Source organism: Microtus oregoni, unplaced genomic scaffold, assembly GCF_018167655.1.
Source record: "Microtus oregoni isolate MIOR12 unplaced genomic scaffold, Mior012 000031F_ref0000149, whole genome shotgun sequence".
In the NCBI taxonomy this organism is placed as follows: Eukaryota; Metazoa; Chordata; class Mammalia; order Rodentia; family Cricetidae; genus Microtus; species Microtus oregoni.
In genome coordinates this window covers 22,752,426-22,773,971 of record NW_024543090.1, presented here as the reverse complement: position 1 = coordinate 22,773,971, position 21,546 = coordinate 22,752,426, and the positions used below count along the sequence as shown (strand labels likewise).

General features: G+C 46.4%; 1 protein-coding gene across 13 annotated transcripts in view; it reads left to right on the top strand.

Annotated features, from left to right (window-relative positions):
* The window catches only part of Ppip5k1 (diphosphoinositol pentakisphosphate kinase 1), a 50,668-nt gene that overhangs the window by 10,059 nt on the left and 19,063 nt on the right, over positions 1-21,546 (top strand). For 7 of the 13 annotated variants that reach the window (XM_041678759.1, XM_041678760.1, XM_041678763.1 and 4 more), the window contains exons 11-29: positions 1,515-1,616; positions 1,915-2,001; positions 2,108-2,183; positions 2,308-2,417; positions 2,500-2,582; positions 3,200-3,331; positions 3,505-3,626; positions 3,848-4,030; positions 7,996-8,137; positions 8,268-8,491; positions 8,738-8,865; positions 9,041-9,155; positions 9,320-9,427; positions 10,683-10,796; positions 10,958-11,122; positions 12,943-13,092; positions 13,713-13,803; positions 17,542-17,667; positions 18,389-18,451. In XM_041678759.1, coding sequence (XP_041534693.1) covers positions 1,515-1,616; positions 1,915-2,001; positions 2,108-2,183; positions 2,308-2,417; positions 2,500-2,582; positions 3,200-3,331; positions 3,505-3,626; positions 3,848-4,030; positions 7,996-8,137; positions 8,268-8,491; positions 8,738-8,865; positions 9,041-9,155; positions 9,320-9,427; positions 10,683-10,796; positions 10,958-11,122; positions 12,943-13,092; positions 13,713-13,803; positions 17,542-17,667; positions 18,389-18,451 — 2,321 coding nt within the window. The remainder of the gene's footprint in view (positions 1-1,514; positions 1,617-1,914; positions 2,002-2,107; positions 2,184-2,307; positions 2,418-2,499; positions 2,583-3,199; positions 3,332-3,504; positions 3,627-3,847; positions 4,031-7,995; positions 8,138-8,267; positions 8,492-8,737; positions 8,866-9,040; positions 9,156-9,319; positions 9,428-10,682; positions 10,797-10,957; positions 11,123-12,942; positions 13,093-13,712; positions 13,804-17,541; positions 17,668-18,388; positions 18,452-21,546) is intronic. The other 6 variants (XM_041678765.1, XM_041678768.1, XM_041678767.1 and 3 more) reach the window with 5 other exon arrangements.

Here is a 21,546-nt window from a genome sequence, read left to right as displayed (position 1 = left end):
ATATACATCACACACACACACACATGCTGACACATATACATCACACACACACGCCGACACATATACATCACACACACAAACACACACACACAACCATATCCACACATATACATCACACACACATAAATCTCACAAACACAGACACCATGCCCATACATATACATCACACACACACACATCTCACAAACACAGACACCCATGCCCACACATATACATCACACACACAAACACACACACACACACATGCCCACACATATACATCACACACACACACACACACACACATCTCACAAACACAGACACCCATGCCCATACATATACATCACACACACAAACACACACACACACATGCCCACACATATACATCACACACACACACACACACCCATGCCCATACATATACATCACACACACATGCCTATACATATACATCACATACACAAAACTAATCAATTAGTAAATTAATTAAGAAAATTCAAGATGGACATGGTAGCACATATCTATAATACTAGCACTTGAGAGGCAGAAGCGCGAGAATCTTGGAATTCAAGGCCAGTCTGCTCTATGTAATGAGTACCAGCCTAGTACTCACCACATAGTGAGACTCTGTCTCAGGGAAAAAAAAATTTTTTTCACACATGTATTAGAAAAATTAAAGCAGGGCTAGAGAAAAGACTCTGCAGTTGAGAGCACTGTTGCTCTTGGAGAGGACCTGACTTAGGTTCCTAGCACCCACATGGGGTTCACAACCATCCGTAATTCCAGTTCTAGGGGATCATTACCTTCTTCAGACCTCTGTGGTCACCAGGAACACAACATGAGCACATACATGCAGCCTAAACACTCATAAAGCAAAATAAAATTTAAAAAAAGGAAAAGAATGTATGAGTTAAACCTGGTGGTATATGTCTGTAATCTCAACACTGGGATTGTGAGAGGTGGGACTCAAGAGTTCAAGGCTAGCCTAGTGGCAGGAGGCCAGCTTGGGCTACGTGAGGTCCTGTTTGAAAACAAAAATAAAGAAAAGAAAAAGAATATAGTTGAAATGCCCGTATAGTGCTGAGGTTAAATTCTTTCCCCACACCCAAAGGGAACATTAACTTTATTTATTTATTTTTTTTTGGTTTTTCGAGACAGGGTTTCTCTGTGGTTTTGGAGCCTGTCCTGGAACTAGCTCTTGTAGACCAGGCTGGTCTCGAACTCACAGAGATCCGCCTGCCTCTGCCTCCCGAGTGCTGGGATTAAAGGCGTGCGCCACCACCGCCCGGCTGGAACATTAACTTTAACTGGTTTATCACTGCCGTGCTTTTGTTTCTGCCAAATGGTTAGGCTCTGTGGCCTTTAGCAATGAGCCACGTCCCTGGACTTTTTTTTTTTAATGGGGTTTTGTTTGGACGTTTCAAACTTTATATTAATGCTTTCTTTTGCTGCATGACTGCATATATGTGTATGACCTTCTGTCATACAATTGTTCGTTTATTTTTCCTTCAACTTTGTTATGTTTTGCCTCCCAGGAACACCATTATGCGGGAGCTTGCCCCACAGTTCCAGATCCCATGGTCCATCCCCACAGAAGCCGAGGACATTCCCATCGTCCCTACCACATCTGGCACTATGTAAGGAAATGTTAAAAATCTGGGCTAGGCAGCGGTAGCACGTGCCTTTAATCCTAGCACTCGGGAGGCAGAGGCAGGTGGATCTCTGTGAGTTCAAGGCCAGCCTGGTCTGTAGAGTGAGTTCTAGGACAGGCTTCAAAAGCTACACAGAGAAACCCTGTCTTGAAAAGAAAATATGTAACTCCAGCACCGTGTCTAATCTCAGCGCCCTTTGTTTTCTGATTCTCCAGTAGAGTGTGATGGTGGGGGGTGAAGGTTTGGGGTGGGAGAATGGCTCTGAGAACACTCCCCATCTTAGGATGGAGCTCCGCTGTGTCATCGCAATTATCCGTCATGGAGATCGAACTCCAAAGCAGAAGATGAAGATGGAAGTGACCCACCCGAGGTAGGAAGAACGGCCTAATTTAGATGGATAGTTCTTTGTAGGGAGAGGGACAGAGCACAGTTCCCAGGAGGTCTGATTTCTTTTCTTACTTTTTACTTCTTTAAAGGTTTTTTGCTCTCTTTGAAAAACATGGTGGATACAAGACAGGAAAGTTAAAACTTAAGCGACCTGAGCAGCTCCAGGTAAGGTGGTGGGTCTGGGCAGGAGCCCTAGTCTGACAAGAAAGAGTGTGGGGTTGAGAAGGGATGGACAGGAAGGTGAAATGGACAGGAGGAAGGCCTACATGGTTCCCGGTGGTCTCTCTAGGAGGTACTGGACATTACGAGGCTCCTGTTAGCCGAACTGGAGAAAGAACCAGGCATTGAGATCGAGGAGAAGACCGGGAAGCTGGAGCAGCTGAAGTCCGTGCTGGAGATGTGAGAAAGGGGACAGCAGCAGGGAGCTCCTCACAGGAACTGAGGTGCAGGGCAGAACGTGATGCATGGCTGTTCCCTGCAGGTATGGCCACTTCTCGGGTATTAATCGGAAGGTGCAGCTGACTTACTACCCCCACGGAGTGAAAGCTTCAAATGAGGGCCAAGGTGAGCAGCCCTCTCCCGTATCTCATCCTCCTTTTCTTCTTTCAAATTTTTAAAATTATATTTACTTATTTAGTGGGGGTGGGGCACACGTGCCAGAGAGCAACTGTGGAGCTCAGAGGACAACTGTCGGGGTTGGGTCCCTCTTTCTATCATGTTGGTCCTGGGGGTAGACCTTGGGTGCTTAGGTTTGGTGGCAGATGCCTTTACCAGCTGAGCCATCTCACTGGCCTCTTTTGTAAGACCCAGTCTTGCTGTGTAACCCAGGCTGACTTCAAATTCCCAGCAATCCTCATGCCTCCATTTTCCAAGAGCTAGTTTTCCAGGCATGTGACACCATACTCGGCTCTCAGATCTCTTATTCTCGACCTTGTAGATGGTTTCTACCTGTAATTACCTCTGTTCTTTTTTTTTTTTTTTTTTTTTTTTTGGTTTTTCAAGACAGGGTTTCACTGTAGTTTTAGAACCTGTCCTGAAACTAGCTCTTGTAGACCAAGCTGGCCTCGAACTCACAGAGATCCGCCTGCCTCTATTACCTCTGTTCTTGTCGGAAGCCTAATGTCTGTGTGTTCCCATCATAGTCCCTGGGAAATGCCCATCCACACACCTTCTTCCCTCAGATACACAGAGAGAAGCCCTGGCTCCCTCTCTCCTGCTGGTACTGAAGTGGGGTGGAGAGCTGACTCCTGATGGCCGTGTGCAGGCCGAGGAGCTGGGGCGAGCTTTTCGCTGCATGTACCCTGGAGGCCAGGGTAAGTGTTAGAAAGTGAGTGCCCAGCATGGCTGGGATAAGATAATTAGAGTGAGGGGAGGGGAGGAGAGGGGAAGGAAGGAGCAGATGCTGTGAGGATACTAAAGGGACAGATAATATTGTTCCCCCACATGACTGGGTGACAGTCTGTGCTGGCATTCCCCTTTGCTCCAGGTGACTATGCTGGCTTCCCTGGCTGTGGGCTGCTTCGTCTCCATAGCACTTTCCGTCATGACCTCAAGATCTACGCATCTGATGAGGGTCGCGTGCAGATGACTGCTGCTGCCTTTGCGAAGGTAAGCCCTCTCGTTCTTCCACTGCCTCCGCTTCCATTAGGTAGAGAAACAGTTTGGAGGACTCGATGGAAAGGGTTCGAGAGCTACTGTGCTAATTCAGAGACGTCTGTGTCCAAAGGGGCTGGGAACGGTTGGAGTCGGCCTCTTCAGGCTCTCTCCCCATCCCATGTCTGGGATGTCGACCAGGAAGAGAAGCTAGTAGACCTGTGCTTTCCTTCCAGGGCCTCCTGGCTCTAGAAGGGGAGCTGACACCCATTCTGGTGCAAATGGTGAAGAGCGCCAACATGAACGGGCTGCTGGACAGCGACAGTGACTCCCTGAGCAGCTGCCAGCACCGCGTCAAGGCAAGGCTGCACCACATTTTGCAGCAGGATGCACCCTTTGGCCCTGAGGACTATGACCAGGTAACATGCTCCTCCTCTGTACCCCGGCTACCCTACAACCTAATTCCTAACATTCTGAATACTACTACCTGTTATATACTAGGCACTGTTTTAGGATATTAATCTACAGTATTTTGTTTAATCCTCCCAACCACCCTTTGGGGTAAATTCATGTCCACAGTTTTCATTATCCACAAATTCAAAGATTAAAACTATTTATGTAAGGGCTGGAGAGATGGCTCAGACGTTAAGAATACTAGCTACTCTTCCAGAGGTCCTGAGTTCAATTTCCAGCAATCGCGTGGTGACTCAGAAGCATCTATAATGAGATCTGGTGCCCTCTTCTGGCTTGCATACATACATGCAGGCTGAATACTATACATAATGAATAAACAAATTTTTAAAAATTTATTTATTTATAAAAATATGTTGATATAAATTTGGTTAATTTGGCAGACCTATCATAAGACTATTTAGAATCCTTATTTATTTCACTTAATGTAAATGTCATACATTTTGCTGCATTAATATCAATGTGTTTGATTGTGTCTTGAGCTCTGCTAGAGATATTATATGCCCTGTGGTTTATGTTTTAAATCCTGTAATCTAAAGGAAAGCTTAGTCCTTAAACCGCTGACTTTGGGTCTTGAAGTTGGAGGACTGTTTCAGTGATCTATGTAAAAACGGCTTCCGGGACTATAATTTGGAGTGCTTACCAGTTCACTCCTCACAGTCTTCCGGGACTATAATTTGGAGTGCTTACCAGTTCACTCCTCACAGTCTTCCGGGACTATAACTTGGAGTGCTTACCAGTTCACTCCTCGCAGTCTTCCGGGATTATAACTTAGAGTGCTTACCAGTTCACTCCTCGCAGTCTTCCGGGACTATAACTTGGAGTGCTTACCAGTTCACTCCTCACAGTCTTCCGGGACTATAACTTAGAGTGCTTACCAGTTCACTCCTCACAGTCTTCCGGGATTATAACTTAGAGTGCTTACCAGTTCACTCCTCACAGTCTTCCGGGATTATAACTTAGAGTGCTTACCAGTTCACTCCTCACAGTCTTCCGGGATTATAACTTAGAGTGCTTACCAGTTCACTCCTCACAGTCTTCCGGGATTATAACTTAGAGTGCTTACCAGTTCACTCCTCACAGTCTTCCGGGATTATAACTTAGAGTGCTTACCAGTTCACTCCTCATAGTCTTCCGGGATTATAACTTAGAGTGCTTACCAGTTCACTTCTCACAGTCTTCCAGGATTATAACTTAGAGTGCTTACTAGTTCACTCCTCGCAGTCTTCCAGGACTATAACTTGGAGTGCTTACCAGTTCACTCCTCACAGTCTTCCGGGACTATAACTTAGAGTGCTTACCAGTTCACTCCTCACAGTCTTCCGGGACTATAACTTGGAGTGCTTACCAGTTCACTCCTCACAGTCTTCCGGGACTATAATTTAGAGTGCTTACCAGTTCACTCCTCACAGTCTTCCGGGACTATAACTTAGAGTGCTTACCAGTTCACTCCTCACAGTCTTCCAGGACTATAACTTAGAGTGCTTACCAGTTCACTCCTCACAGTCTTCCGGGACTATAACTTAGAGTGCTTACCAGTTCACTCCTCACAGTCTTCCGGGACTATAACTCAGAGTGCTTACCAGTTCACTCCTCGCAGTCTTGGGCTTGTCTGGCCTCACTTGTGCTTTCCTGAAGTGGTAGTGCAGTGCTGATTGGGGTGGGAATCTGTTATATCTGGAGACTTCACTAGAATTCTGGGATAGCTGGCTCTTGACTTCATCCTCTCCCTGTAACTGCAGGACCTGTCCCCTTCACAAGAATTTGTCATGTGATTGGTCTAGTATCTTAGTTTTCCCAGGTGAAGTTAGAAGCATCCCAAGTTTCCTTCCTTTTTTTTTTTTTTTTTGAGGCAGGGTGTTGCCATGGAGCCCGGATTGGTCTTGAACTTGCAGTGACCCTCCTGCCTCTGCCTCCGTCTACAAAGCTTCCAAGCTTTCTAAAGCAGGGGGTCCAGAAGTAATACAATGAATGGTTGTCATTTTATCTTGGTGAAGCAGTCACAAAGCGAGGCCTGGTTCACAGAAAGAGAGAGAGAGACAAAGGACAAAGAATTAATGGTCACCTTTAATCTGCCTGGGAACTCTTAGAACTGGCCTACCCCTCTTTCATCTTACAGAGGAGGGACCTAAGTTCTAAGTAACTTAAACAACCCTTTCAAGGTGGCAGAGGTGGTCTAGACCCCAGGAGTCTTCTCTGAAGGCCTGGCTGCTTAGTACTTCAGTCCCTCTGCCCATCGGCGTTGATGGCAGTTGCCGTTCCCAACTCAATCTTCTTTTTCCTGAGTATCTAGGCCACAGTTGGCCGGGTAATGGGTTGGGTTTGTTTGTTTACTGTCCCACACTTAATTTTGATAAGTTCTTTATTTTAGTGTATATTTAATTTTTTTATGTGAATGAGTGTTTTGCCTATACATACATACATACATACATACATATACATATACATACACACACACACACACACACACACACACACACACACATATATATATATATATATATATATATATATATATATATACACTCCATGTTTGTACAATGCCCATAGAGGTCAAAAGAGGGCTTCAGATCCCTGGAGTTACTGACGATTGTGAGCTGCCATGTGGGTGCTGGAAACCAAACTCAGGTCCCCTGGAAGAGCAGACTCACTCTTAACAGCGGAGCCATTTCTCTGGTCCCTCTGGTAGCTTCTTGAATGACTTCCTAAGGGGCAGACTTGTTTCCTTATTTTCCCAGCTAGTCTAGTGTTGTTCACTGTCAAACAGAAAATCTAGGGTTTCTCCCTATCTTTATGCTTCCTTTTGTTAGTGAGAATGAAGCTTCTGAGACCTTAGCCAGAACTCTTTATTCCATCTACACTTATTCCTTCCCATCTCTTTTCTTTTAGTATTTTAGTTGTTTGTTTGCTTATTTACTTATTTGTTGTTTTTCAAGACAGGGACAGGGTATTTTCTGTGTAGCCCAGGTTGTCCTGGAACTCACTCCGTAGACCAGGCTGGCTCAAACTCACAGAGATCCGCCTGTCTCTACCTCCCAAGTGCTGGGACTAAAGGTGTGTGCTACCACTGCCCAGTTTATGTTTATTTTAAGTGTATATGTGCATGTATATCTGTGTGTGGGTTTGTGCACTTGTGCCTAGGTGCCTATGGTGTCCAGAAGAGGTGTTGAATCTCCTGGAACTAGAGTTCTAAGTAGCCATGAGCTACCCACATGTGTGCTGGGAACCAGACCCTCCCTGTCCCCGTGTATCAACAGTAAATGCTCTTAACTACTGAGCCATCTCTCCAGCCCTCCTCATTTTGTATTGATGGTAACTGTCTTAAATTGAAGCTGGTCATGGTGGTGCACACCTTTAATCCCAGTCCTCAGGAAGCAGAAGTAAGGTGGATCTCTGTAAGTCTGAGGGCAGCCTGGTCTACAGAGTGAATTCTAGGCCAGCCAAGGCTACATAGCAAGACCTTATCTCAAAAACAAGCCTAACAACAAAAAAAAAAAAGACAAAAAAAACCCCCTAAAACCCTAAGCTGAAGCTGGGTTAGATGAACACTGGTACTGTAAGTCAGTGTGAGACAGTCCTCTCTGATTCTCATCAGGACATTCCAGAGACTGTAAGGAATTTATTCTTTATTCTCCAGCACTTCTCACGTGTATTTTACAGTACCCAAGTGAAGTGTACTTTACTTGTGAGTATACTTTAATTTCTCTGGATCTGAAACTTTTAAGACGGTCCCCTCATGGATGCTTGTGTGTTGGAGCAATGTCTTCATTTAAAAGCCCGGAACTGCCAGGATGCCCAGGAACAAAAGATCCCTCCTGAAATGAGCCAGCAGGCAGCTCTGTATCACAGCCAGTTTCTCTGTAGTAAACCACAGTCTGGGGATCGGCCTGAGCCTGTGCTCTCTTCCTCACAGCTGGCTCCTACCGGAAGCACTTCTCTCCTCAACTCCATGTCTATCATCCAGAATCCTGTCAAAGTCTGTAATCAGGTGTTTTCCCTGATTGAAAACCTAACCCACCAGATTCGGGAACGGATGCAGGACCCCAGCTCTGTAGGTGGGTGTGATTACTACTGTCTGCCCTCTAAAGTCTCGGGCATGGATGCATTCCTCAGGAACTCCCGATCCCTCCGGTTCTACACTGGAAGTCAAGTCTGGCCCCCTTTGACTGTCTGCCTTCTTCTCAGACCTGCAGCTCTACCACAGTGAGACACTAGAGCTAATGCTGCAGCGTTGGAGCAAACTAGAGCGCGACTTCCGGCACAAGAGCGGGCGCTATGACATCAGCAAGATCCCTGATATCTACGACTGCGTCAAGTACGATGTACAACATAATGGGAGTCTGGGCCTCCAGGGCACAGCCGAGTTGCTGCATCTTTCAAAAGCTCTGGCCGATGTAGTCATTCCCCAGGTGTGTCTCATATAATGGATCCAGTAAGGTGGGAAGAATGGGAGGGGAGGAAAGAAAGAGACCTAGAAAGGAAACTTGGAGAAGGAATGAAGTTGCTGCAGTTCCCAGGACTAGTCTGGGCACCAGGACTGACTGAAGAGACTTTTGGAGGGGCTGTGATGGACAGGAAGGAAACGCCAGGCCTGAGGGAAACATGTGTGGCAAGAATAACTGAGTTGCTTCTTTTTCCTGGCCTGTGACCCTCAGGAGTATGGAATCAGTCGGGAGGAGAAAATGGAAATTGCTGTGGGCTTCTGTCTTCCCCTTCTGCGCAAAATCCTGCTTGACCTGCAGAGAACCCACGAGGATGAGTCTGTCAACAAGCTGCATCCCCTGTGAGGGAGGGCTGGGAGGGGAACTGGATGGAGGGAGGGAGGGCATGCTGGGAGCCCTGGGGGGCCAAGAAGAGATAGGGTCCGGGATGGTGAGGAGAGAAGTCTTTAGGTGGGAGGAGGAGTTGTCACAGGAAAGAATTATCTGACTGAGTATCTGATTTGACTTCCATGTCAGGTACTCCCGTGGAGTGCTCTCTCCAGGGCGCCATGTTCGAACACGTCTGTATTTCACCAGTGAAAGTCACGTTCACTCCCTACTCAGTGTCTTCCGTTATGGGGGACTTCTTGACGTAAGCATCCTCCTCCCTCCTTTGACCTCTGAGCATCTTTTCTAGCAGTCATCAGCTGTCCTTGCGTCTGTTTTTCCTGTGGACGTTTGCCATTCTCCTCGGTCCCCTGCCCACTCCTCTTACTTGTCCTTGGGCACTGGCTTACCTTTGTTTGTGTTTGGTAGGAGACCCAGGATGCACAATGGCAGCGAGCTTTGGCTTATCTTAGTGCCATCTCAGAGCTCAACTACATGACCCAGATTGTTATCATGCTTTATGAGGACAACACACGGGTGAGGAGCCAGTGGGTGGGATGAGGAGAGGGCCCTTCTTCCTACTCCCATTAAAAAGCAACTTACCTTTTATTTTTAAACACTTAGTGTGCTCATGCGTGTGTATGTGTGTGTGTATGCATGCATGCGCACGTGTGCACATGTAGGTATGTGCAGGCACGCACCGTACATGTATAGCAATCAGTGTGTGCATGCACTTGTAAAGGTGTATGCAGACATGCATTGTATGTACATGTATAGAGATCAGTGCGTGCATGTGTGCGCATAGGTGTTTGCAAGCACACACTGTATATGTATAAAGATCAGTGTGTGTGCAGGCATGCACTGTACATGTATAGAGATCAGTGTGTGCATGTGTGCGCATAGGTGTTTGCAAGCACACACTGTATATGTATAAAGATCAGTGTGTGCAGGCATGCACTGTACATGTATAGAGATCAGTGTGTGCATGTGTGCGCATAGGTGTTTGCAAGCACACACTGTATATGTATAAAGATCAGTGTGTGTGCAGGCATGCTCTGTACATGTATAGAGATCAGAGAACAGCTTGCAGGAGTTGACTCTCCTCTTCACCGCGGTGGAATCAAGCTCAGATCACTGGGGTTAGTGGTAAACCCTTACCTGCTGAGCTGGCCCATAGGTTCACAAAATCTTTCCTAGTTTAGATTTTTATAGACTTTGGTCAGTAGTCTTTCTTCAACTGCCATATCTGTTGCTCTCTTTACAGTATACTTAATAAGTTTGTTTTCATCTTAAAGAAAAAGAATTTCTAGAATCCAGCTAGATGCAGTGTGTAGGTGCGGCACGGCACAGAGCACCTAGAAGGAGTCCACTGGAACAGAACTCTGTTCTGGGGCAATGTTGAACCAGAGAAATAACCTAGAACAACTGTGGAATTTGGGACAATGTTTTATGAGTCTTGTTTCTGCTGATATTGCTCTGTGTGTGTGTGTGTACATATGCGTATACACACATGCCTTCTGCATCAGTCTTAGCAAAGACAGCTTTAAAGTTCTGCTGTATATACCATAGCCAAGCTGTTACTAGGAGAGATGGAAAGGAAGGATTGTAGAACGGGAGGTGAGGCGTGAGCTCCTATAATAGATGAGTCCCAGACTGAGGGCAAGACCCTGAAACCTCAGTCTTGGCTTTCCTGGGTGGTTGTATCCTTGTGAGTTCCTCTCTGTTGCTCCCACGTGTCCTGTCACCACATCCAGATTCTCCCAATTACCCTTCATATGGTGATGCCCCATAGGACCCATTGTCGGAGGAGCGGTTCCATGTGGAGCTCCACTTCAGCCCTGGGGTGAAGGGTATTGAAGAAGGCAGTGCCCCAGCTGGCTGTGGATTCCGCCCAGCTTCTTCAGAGGTGGGTCAGAGAGCTGGGATTTGGGGCTCTAGGACTTAGGGCCCAGGGAACCAGGTGACAGGAAACTGGGAAGTGATCAAGGGTGGTTAAAAAGGTTGAGGAGTTTGATATCAGGAAGATGAAAACCATTAATGTCTCTCCATTTGTCTATTATGAAACAGAATGAGGAGATGAAAGCAGATCAAGGCAGCATAGAGAACCTGTGCCCAGGGAAGGCCTCAGACGAACCAGACCGAGCATTGCAGACCTCTCCCCTACCTGTCGAGGGCACTGGCCTCCCAAGGAGGTCACCCCTCATTCGGAATCGAAAAGCTGGCTCCATGGAGGTAATGAGATGGACAAGATGATGATGGGGTACCAGTACTTGTAGGAAAATATCCTCGTTCCTCTGAATCTTCTTGAGACTTAAAGCTTGAGCCCCTTGCAGTGGTATTTATTATTTTTACCTAATGTTTCTTTCACAGCTGGTCCCCAGTAGGACTTCTTTAAGCTGGTTGTTACTTGTGATGTTAAAGACTTGCCAATGAGCAATACCTAAGGGGAAAAATTTTAGGATAAAGTAGAAACAGTATGACTTCTGGGCTGACATCACCATTTGACTCTCAGAAGCTGTGTGACCTTGTCCAGGTAGCTTCTCAAACTTTCATCTTTTTCCCTCTATACGATGTCAGCAATATCTACCTTATCTTATAGATGTACTAACAGTCACTGCAGTAGCCGTGCAGTGTGGTGGAGGCCAGGCCCTGTCCTTCTCTTTGTTCAGGCTTGAGCAGTTCTTGGCACTTGAATGCCATTAGGGTTATCTATAATGTCATGCCAGAAGGATGATTGATCATCCAGAGTCTGTGTCTCTCCTGATGAGGAGGTTTATCTGCCTGGGTCTGTGTTGTGATATTTTTAGACTTTTTCTCAAATCCCACTTCTGGTTTTCTAATCTAGAGGACAGAACTTGTACAGATTTATCACTGCATCTCCTTACTTTCCTCAGGTTTGGATTTGTCTTTCTTGGTAATGTGATTTTCTTCTTTGGCCCAGTGATACTTTCTTTAATTTCCTCCATGACTTTCCTTTGGATGTCATGACTTATGCCTGGTCTGGCTGCTGCTCGGAACCATGGATCTATTCAACTGCTCTCTGCGGGCCTCTGTCTTATGGGACTTGTTTTTTCCGCTTTAGGATATCTCAGAAAAATCTGTAATAAGCTTTCATGGTTAATGCAGAGATTTACATTTCAGATTTTAGAGAAGGCCAAGAAAATAAACTGCAGTCTCTGTTCAGACTTACCCTTTGCTTCCCAGCTGTTTTAGGGGATCGCTGATTGGAACATGTGGTTTCTTTAGCAGAGATGTGCCTTAGTTTCCCTTGAGGCGCGGGTGGAACCGGGTGCCCAGCACTCTGCACACACTGACCCAACGACAGGACAGTATGTGCTTGTCTTCCCGGGCTGTCCCTTTGCCATCTTATGTCAGCACAGGGGACATCACTCTGCACATCCTCTCTCAGGCTTACTGGGATTGTCTTCTTTCTGGAAGTTTCCTTGAGTGTGATTCCTTTTCTTTGTGGCCTCACATATGCCAGGCAAGTGTTCTAAGCACCAAGTGGCATTCGCAGCCCTTTCTGTTGTCTTTCATTTTGAGACTGGGTTTTGCTGAATTTCCGAGGCTGATGTTGAACTCACCCTGTAGCTCATGCAGACTTTGAACTGGTGATCTTCTTGCCTTATCCTCCTGAGCTGGACTCACAGGCTTGAGCCTCCAGAACTCTCTGCGATTCCTGTTGTAACCACATTCCTTCTTTTGGGTCTCTGGTATTTAGATCCTGGCTCATTCAGGGTGATGACTATTCAGAATGTGCTCCTCAGCCAGTCCGTAGTCACACAGCCTTATATTATTAATATTTTCTTTCCTTGCTCTGTAGGCCAATATTGGACATCTTATCCTCATCAATGACATCTCATCCCTCCTTCTTCTCTTGTCATCTGATATTTTTGAACTGTTTTAGATTATAAAATTTGTGACCTTAATAGCAGCTGTGCCCTAGCTGACCATCCTCTCCAGCTCTCTGACTCTGCCCTTTGGGCACTGGGACTTTGGGAACTTGGGGGCTAAAGGAGCCTTGACCGGCTTTCCACCCGGTCTGATTGCAGGTCATGAACATGCAGTGCACGGGGAACCTGGACCTGATCCCCTTGAGGGGACGGCGCCGCAGGAGGTCAGGAGACCTCCCCCGGCTTTCCCCAGCCATCGGCCTACAGCCCCGGGCTGTGTCCACCACTCACCTGGCTTCCTGCACACAGGTGTCTCTTCCCACCTTGCCTTCCTTTCCTGCCTTCTGTCTTTGCTTTTGGGATCTAGGGAAACTGCTCCTTGTTTAGGTGGGATGTGTGGATGTTGGGAGCTGTCTGGTTGGCCCTCATGGAAATTTTGGGGGAAAAAAATCAGTTTCATGTATCCAGGAATAAAATAATTGGAGGGGAGGGTTTCTTGGCTTATACAAGAAACTGAGGATGGCTCCATTCACCCCAACTGTCTCTGGAAAAAAGAGAGGGCAGGCCATACTTTATTTGTGGCTGAGTCATTGATTTTTGAGTTCTAGGAAGGAGCAGGTAAGACTGAAGTGCCGACTTGGCTGAGGAAGACAAATGGTTGGATCATGGTTCGCCAGATCTGGGGGGTGGGGGCGGGGAGGTTGCAAGGACCAGTGTTTGGACAGTAGACATGCCTTCTAACATAGATGAACTCCCTGGACAGTTCACTCTGCAGCGTGCACTCTGTTCCCTTTTCCTCTTCCACCATAAAAATCTTTTGGCTCATCTAATCTTTTTGATACTGCTTGGCTTTGTAGGGGCAAGATTCAGAACCTGGGTTTTCTACTTTGAGGTGACAAGGGGATTGATATAAAGTCCTTTTTCTACAGGTGCTGTCTGAAACTTCATCTTCAAGGCCCGGTGGCTACCGGCTGTTTTCATCTTCGCGTCCCCCAACAGAGATGAAGCAGAGTGGCCTAGGTAGGCTTCCCGCATCTCTTACCTGTTGTTGGAAAGGCTTGTCTGTCTGTTATCCAGAGTTTTATTGTGGGAAATCTTCATCACAGGAACTGTCAGATGTAGGAAGGGATGGAGTGGAGGAATTACCTTTGGATAGGTCTAGGTGATTGTTTTCACCCCAGAAGAGTGTTTACCTTTTGATTTCCCCACCAATCCCCATTTCCCTAGCTGCAGGGTATTTTTATGGCTTTCCTTCTCATTCCTTATCTGTCCCTCCAGTCCAACCCAGACTTTAAGGGACCATGGAGGCTTTGACCCTTCAGAGTTATCAGTGACAGGTGCTTGGGTTATGCAGGTAAAACTAGAGGTACTTGTGATCCCGGTTGTCGTGTTTTCATATGAGACCTTGGGCCACATCTTCCTCTGAAGCCTGGTGTTCGCACCTGCTTTCCTAATCCTGTAACTTTTTCCTTTCTTTCTGGAAGCTTGAGGGACACAAATCTGAGTCGGGTGAGGTGGCAGAGGCTTCCCTCAGGACACTGAGGGAATGTCTCTTGATTTTTTTTGAGCCCTGGAAAGGGGTGGAGAACGTCATTCAACCTTTTCTAAGGACACAGACTTGAGGAAGCACCAAGCCTCAGAGGGTATGGTATTCTATGGGGCAGTCCTTGAGATGGACTGCCTCTGAACACAATGCCGTGTAAACCAAGTAACTAACTGCAGGTCAGAGATGATTTGCGGGGTCTGAACTGGTTCTCCTGGCTCATTTTTTTAAAAATCTTGTCCTATTCTCTATATTTAAACCTTCTAAATTTTTTGTTATTTTTGTCCTTGCTGCTTAATTTTTTGGTCCCAAAATGTTAATATTTGAACTAGTAAAGAGGAAAAATGTTTTTTGTAACTTTCCAAGCTAATTTTATGGAAGTAGACTGGCTTCTAGAACCCTGAAATCAGTTGGTTGGTTTGGGGATTAAACCAACTCTGAGGATTAAATGACAACTATAGGTCAACAAAGTGGACTTCTTGCCCCAGAAATTCCAAAGGTCAAGAAACAGCAAAATCCAGTAAAGAGTAGATTTCAGAGCTGGCCGATGGTGGCACACACCTTTAATCCCAGCACTCAGGAGGCAGAGTCAGACACATCTCTGTGAGTTCGAGGCCAGCCTTGTCTACAGAGAGTGTTCCAGGACAGGCTTCAATGCTATACAGAGAAACCCTGTCCCAAAATAAATAAATAAATAATGAACGAAAAAAGAAAAATAAAGAAGATAAAGGAATAGATTTTAGATAGGTTAGAAAGTAGATAGGTGTGTAAGTGGGAGTCTTCATAAGCAGAGAGAAAAATGGGGGGAAAAGGAAGAAGAAAAGAAAAAGAATAAGGCATAGGATCCAGCATGGTAATACACTTTTAATCCTAGCACTCAGGAGGTCAGGGTTGGGGGAAGAAGCAGATATATTTCTGTGAGTTCCAAGCCATCCAAGCCTACACAGTGAGACTCCGTCTCATAAAAACAAAACAGCCAAGCGGTGGTGGTGCACACCTTTAGTCCCAGCATCAAGGGAGGCCAGCCTGGTCTACAGAGTGAGTTCCAGGGTAGCCAGAGCTACAACAGAGGAACCTTGTCTCAAAAACCAAAACCAAAACCAACGTAAAACAAAAAAGAAGAAAGAAGAGAAAAGGAAAAAGAATAAGGCATAGGAGACTGGGTATATATAGTGCAGTGGCATGTGCCTATAGACCAAAACACTTGTGGGGAATGAGATGGGAGGACCCCTAAAACCCAGGGGTTTGGGCTAGCCAGAATGGACAACACAGGGAAACTTAATCTCAAAATGAAGCAAACAGAATGTGGCAGAGTGAGGGATACACAGACCTAGTGACAGATGGTAAGATAGAGACTGCTCTCTGAGACGCCTGAGGACCAGGCAGAGTGGGGCTGGCAGGGTTGTACCAGAAAAGTATTCAGCAGAGGAAGTCAATGTAGGACGGAGCTTGCTGTGGTCTAGGGTAGAGCCAGTTCCCTTCAGCCTTCTCTGAAGAAAAGCAGACATCTTTTGTAGGGTGACATTTTATTCTAAAGCCTGACTGAGCATGGAATTTGGGAGAAGTTGCTGCATAAAGAGGTCCTGATGCCAGGGTCGAAACCGTTGCCTAACTGAGCTTTCTGATTTTTCTGGTAGCCCTGAAATACTGGGACCCTGGTCTTCTCTGTAGGCTCAAAGGATCCTCTCTTCCAGTCTGAATATGGATATGACCTCCCCAGCCAAACTCAGGGTCTTGACTATGATGAATTTGGAAGTAGAAGGGCAAATTCCAAGAATCTGAATGCCTTACTTTTGCTTTTTGAGTCAAGGTCTTTTTGTATAACCCTGGCTGTCCTGGAACTCCCTATGTAGACCAGGCCGGCTTCAAACTCACAGAGATCCTCCTGCCTCTGCCTCCCTAGTGCTGGAATTAAAGGTGTGTGCCACCACACTTAAGAATGTCGGTCCTATGACTTCCAGGTTTCTCTGTCCCTGAGGCTGTAGATGGAGGACTGGGGAGTCCGGCCCTACTCTCTCTAGGTCACCCTGGGGACGGTTTCTGACCTGACTTGTCCTTTTCAGGGGTTCTTCGTGTTTCATTTACTCCTCAGACTGGCACTTCTTTTTGCTCTCTTTGAACTTACATATGTGAGCAGCTGGTTTTGATCACAGGGCTTGCAAGACAATATACTTTTCAGAGCAGGAAAAGAAAGATGGTTTTCCCATTGTTTCTTGATTTCTGTCTTAGTAGGGTGCTTAGCACATAACTGGTATGCCCTACTTTATAAGCAGATGACTTTTCAGATGTCTTCTGATTTGTGTCCATCTTGACTTCAGAATCTATGCTGTTTCCTTGTGAAGAAAATCCTTCTCTTCTAACCAAACATAGTATCCGGAGGAAGGAGACCTGGATTCTGGTCCTCCTTACCTCCTGTACTGTGACCTTGAGCAAAGGAGACTCCTTTTGGGTCTGTTTCTTCATCAATTATGTAAAATGAGAAAGTTAAAGTAGATGGTCTCTGAGTCCCTTTCGGCTTTAGAAGGCTCATACTTGTGAGAAAAGCTCTGAATGATAGATTGTTAGATGAAGAACATGGAATTGTGTGCCAGCCAAGTATCCAAACCCAGTCTCTAATTCCAGTGAAAGCTTTTTCCTTTCAAGCCTCCAAGGGGCTAGATTTCTGGGTCTCTAAAATCCTCTATCCAGAGTAAAGGACCCCTGGTTAGGCATAGGGGAACGTGCACTGGCAAGGTGGTTCAGCAGTGAAGGCTCTCACTTGCTGCCAAACCTGATGACTTGAGTTTAATCCCTGGGACCTTCACGATCGAAGGAGAGGACTGAGTACTGCAAGTTGTCCCCTGGCCTCCACGTGCACGACATGGCCTGCATTCTCACCTCCTACACAAAGTAACATAGCTTTTAGAAGTTTAGGGAGACTGTTCTTTTAGTACTTCTGAGAGCTACCTGGAAAGCACCATCCACCTCAGTAGACCGAATGCCTAATAAGACTAACACCGTTTCTGTAGTGGCCTTTTGTCTCTGCCATGTAGATATTCTGGAGAGTTGCTACTCTGCTTGCCTGGTGTGGCTATGGACAGTAGAGGACACTGGTTACCTGGAGTAGCTGCGTTATGGTGGCGCTGAATGGCTATGTGTGTCTTAATGTTGTACTGTGAAGTTGGGTGTTCTATATGCAGCTTTGTGTGGCTACTAATGTGCTCCTGGCCCTGCAGGCTCACAGTGCACAGGGCTGTTCAGCACCACAGTGCTGGGCGGCTCCTCCAGCGCTCCGAATCTTCAGGACTACGCCCGCAGCCATGGCAAAAAACTCCCGCCTGCCAGTCTAAAGCACCGAGATGGTATGTGGGTGGGTTTTGGGGGGCAACTCTCTCTCTGTCTCTCTTTAAAAAAAAAAAAAAAAACTTGTCTCCCAGCAAGCATACAGCTTCAGAACTACCCATGCTTAAGATGGCACTGGCATTGGCCTTGTACTAAGCTTCCTCATGGATAATAGATGGGAGAAGGAGCCGGGACCCCTTCCACTCCTCCATTCGCATTCCCTCTCACCATACAGATACTACTGATTTATGCTTATCCCTTCATAAGCTCCCACACACAGCCTGGCTGCATCAATTTGTACTCTTTCCTGGATTCTGGCCTGTAGGATGAGGACCGAGAGGATGATCCATGGTCAGGAGGAATGCAGTGGGGTCTTGCTGAAGTTCCAGGAAGTCAGGGCTAGGCATGTGAGGTTGCTCAGCGAAGGTGAAAAGATGATGTGGAAAGATACTGGGGGAAGGGAAGGATGTTTCTATACAGATTTCATTTCCAAGTGGCTAGGAAGAGAGCGTGGTGGTGAAATCAGGGTTGTTTTGTGGGACCATGCTGTGGTGGAGGTGACATCAGCTCCTGGAGAGTACAGCAGAGGAAATAAGTGTAGTGTTGTAGTCAGGGTCCCAGGGTTGGGGATGGGACCAAATTTCACAGCGAGGTAAAGCACCAGGTGCACAGTGGGCAGGTTCCAAAGCCGAGGGTGGGCACAGGGGTGGGTATAATCCCCGTGATGTCTTTTCTCCCCAGAGCTCTTGTTTGTCCCGGCCGTAAAACGATTTTCTGTGTCGTTTGCAAAGCATCCGACTAACGGTACGTTTGCTGCTGACTCAGCCTCATTCCTCCCTCATGTCACCTCCAGACACTTAACCCCGAGTTCTGACGCTGACTTGGCCTCTCCTTCCACTATATTGACACCTTGCTTTCTCTGAATGAGCCCCTCACTAAGTGTCCCTGTTGGGGACATTTCCCTTGTGACAGCTGTAGCCGTGGCTGTAGCCTGGATAGGCTGACCTGTCCCTGTGGCAACTCAGGGTCTGATTTCCATAGTCACCGTCATCACCATCCCATAACCTTTGTGAGCATCACCACCGAAACATCAGTCACGACGCTCCCTTTCCTATCACATAGCTGCCAAGCCGTGTACAGACATACTGAGGTTGTCCTTAGCTGAGAATAGCATCACCTAGATAGGGCTCCCTCTCTCCCTGCTGTCTTCGTTTATGTAATTTTGATCTCCTTGATGGGGTGGAGGCAGCATGTGTTCTTCTTTTGGACCAATGCTACAGTTACTTATTAGGGCTTTGGTTTGGACACATGACTTCCCATCTGCATATTCCTGTCTCCTGCCATTGTGTGCACTTTGTGTGGCTCTTGTGTTCCTGACATCTGCTTTGTGTTTTACTAACCTAGTGCCTGAGCCTAGAAAACTGGAGCCCAGGTTGCTTTGGGATAAAAGAAAAAAAAATAGGAATGGGAGATATTAGGTAAGAAGAAAGGACTGTACCTTGTGGTTTCTTTCTTTTTCCCTTTTTCCCCTTTGGCTGAGTGGTCAGTGCTGGAAATTGAACCCTGGTATCTGTGTGTACTAGCCATATGCTCTGCCCCAGAGCTAGGCCCCAGCCTCTACACCTTGAGTCTTTATTTTCCATGAGGCCAGGTATATCTATAGAAACACTGTCTCAGAGAAGGTGGAAATAAAGGGATGAGATAGGAATCCTTGGAGAACTTAGGAATTAGCAATATTTTAAGAATATAGAGAGCTAAGTCTGTGTAAATTGTACCCTGAAAGGTTGTGGTCTCTTTGTGGGGTGTGGCAAGGAAACCTAAGACCTACTCTCAGCTGTTGTATCTTGTCCCCCGAGTAAATCCAGTTTTGTTAGATACAGTTTTCTTGTATTCAAGAGCTGAGATTGTCAGAGGAAGGTAAAATTACCCTGATTTCCTGCCCCTGTCCCACCAGCTGCCCCACCAATAGTAGGTGTTAGATTTTGGCCTGACCATGTCATGTATATCTTCTAGACACTACTGAAGTTTCTCTCTGGTTGACCACCCTGTATTCCTTCAGTTCATTTCCACCACCAGTCTCTTTTCACTGCCTGTGGCCAAAATCCCCGTCCGTAGTAACTTGTCTGTGCTAACTCATAGAGTCTTGCATACCACAGTTGTCACAGAGGAGAACTTGATGCCCAAAAGCCCGAGACTTGGACTTAGTTGAAAATATAGTACCAGGAGCCTGGGCCTCTGAAATAAGAGCTCAATATAAAATTAAAATAAATATGCTTTTCTAAAGCTTAAAATAGGCTGCCAAAGCCAGAAAGGGAGACCTTCCACTACTAGGGTGCTGAGAGCTGGGTCTCTGGAGAGGTGATGAATGCATTAGTGTTGCCATCGTGAGACTAGCATCGTTACTTGTTGTACAAGTTCAGTCTCTCTACCCCTTCCTTCTCCTTCCTCTCTTACCACCTCCCAGTTTCTTGGGTGCCATAAGAGAAAAAAAAACCTGAGTTCATAAAACAAATCCTCAAGCCTATATCTCTAGTTCTCTGAGGCTTGGTTAGCAGACTCAGCAGCTGAAGAAGCAAGAATTAATTCTGCCATAAGGAGGAAAGGAAGAAAGACCTGGACAGTTCAGTTATAGTGCAGGAGAACAACCCAAGGTCTCCGACACCTTGCACACTTCCCCAGGGTTCTTCTAGCCTCCTTATCTCTCTTGTGTTTGAGCTAGGAAGTTAATATGCTTGCAAAGCCAGGACCTGGGATCTGCCTGTTGTATTGAGAAATTTGAACTGTTGTGTTTGACAAAGAAGATCATCTTGATAGAATTTAGCCCTGAAGACAACACAAGAGCTCTACACATGGCCAACGTCTTGCTTTACTGACTCAGCAATTACAGAGCAGTTGTTCTGTCTACTGTTGCCTATGGCAGATTCTTTATAACCATGTGCCAGCCCCACTGCCCAGTGTCACCATCTCCTTGTATGATGTGTGGCTTTGACACAGCAGTTAAAAAAACAAAGCCCCCAAAAATTGGACCTGGCTTTGGAAAAGAGACAAGGCAATGCTGTCTCCATATTCTGATGGGAGAGCAGTCCTAGTGCATCCCTGCTTCTCTTCCTGAGGAGCTTTTATAGCCTGTGGTTACAGCAAGCACACGGGTATGGTACATCATTAAACTGTTGGCTGAGCTCACCAAAGCAAGTTCATCCAGTGGGAAAGAGACAGTAGTTCATACTCATCCAAAGTGTCAGAGCCCCCAGTGGCTTTGTCAGGCTCTCTATATTACATCACCCCACACAGCGGTGTGACCATTAGTACAGTCAGGCCTCACTGTACTAGTCCAGGAAGAACTAAAAACCAAGCTCTTTGGAAGCTGTGGTCTCATGGGACCAGCAGGTGAAACAGGTCTGATCCGGGAGTTCTGAGCCATCATCTTTACCCACTTTGATCCTCCTGCCTTTCCTGGATCAAGCCCTTATTCATCCTCACGTCAGCCTTCATCTCCATATATTTCCTCCAAGATCTTACACGGCTGTTCCTCTTGTACCCCTCATCACATGGCTTTCCATGCCTTCAGCCATTTTGCTGCTGAACCCCAGGCATCCATAGAATGTGCCAAGTGACTGAAACAATGAGGGTTTCCGAATTAGCGTTCCTCCACACACCAGCTGCACAGAGAGTGGTTAGACCATCATCCATGGAGAGACAGCGTAAGATTATCTAACTTCTGGTCCCAGTGACGGGCACATCACCACCACCCATATTCGGAGACTAAAGTGTTTATTTGTACAAGAGGAAGGTAAAGGGCAGTTAGTCATATTTTTACTATAAAGAGCAAACTCTGGTTCTACCTGCACTGTTTCAAAGGAGTCCTTCTCCTGGTTTCCTGCCAGCGTTTTGTGCCAGCC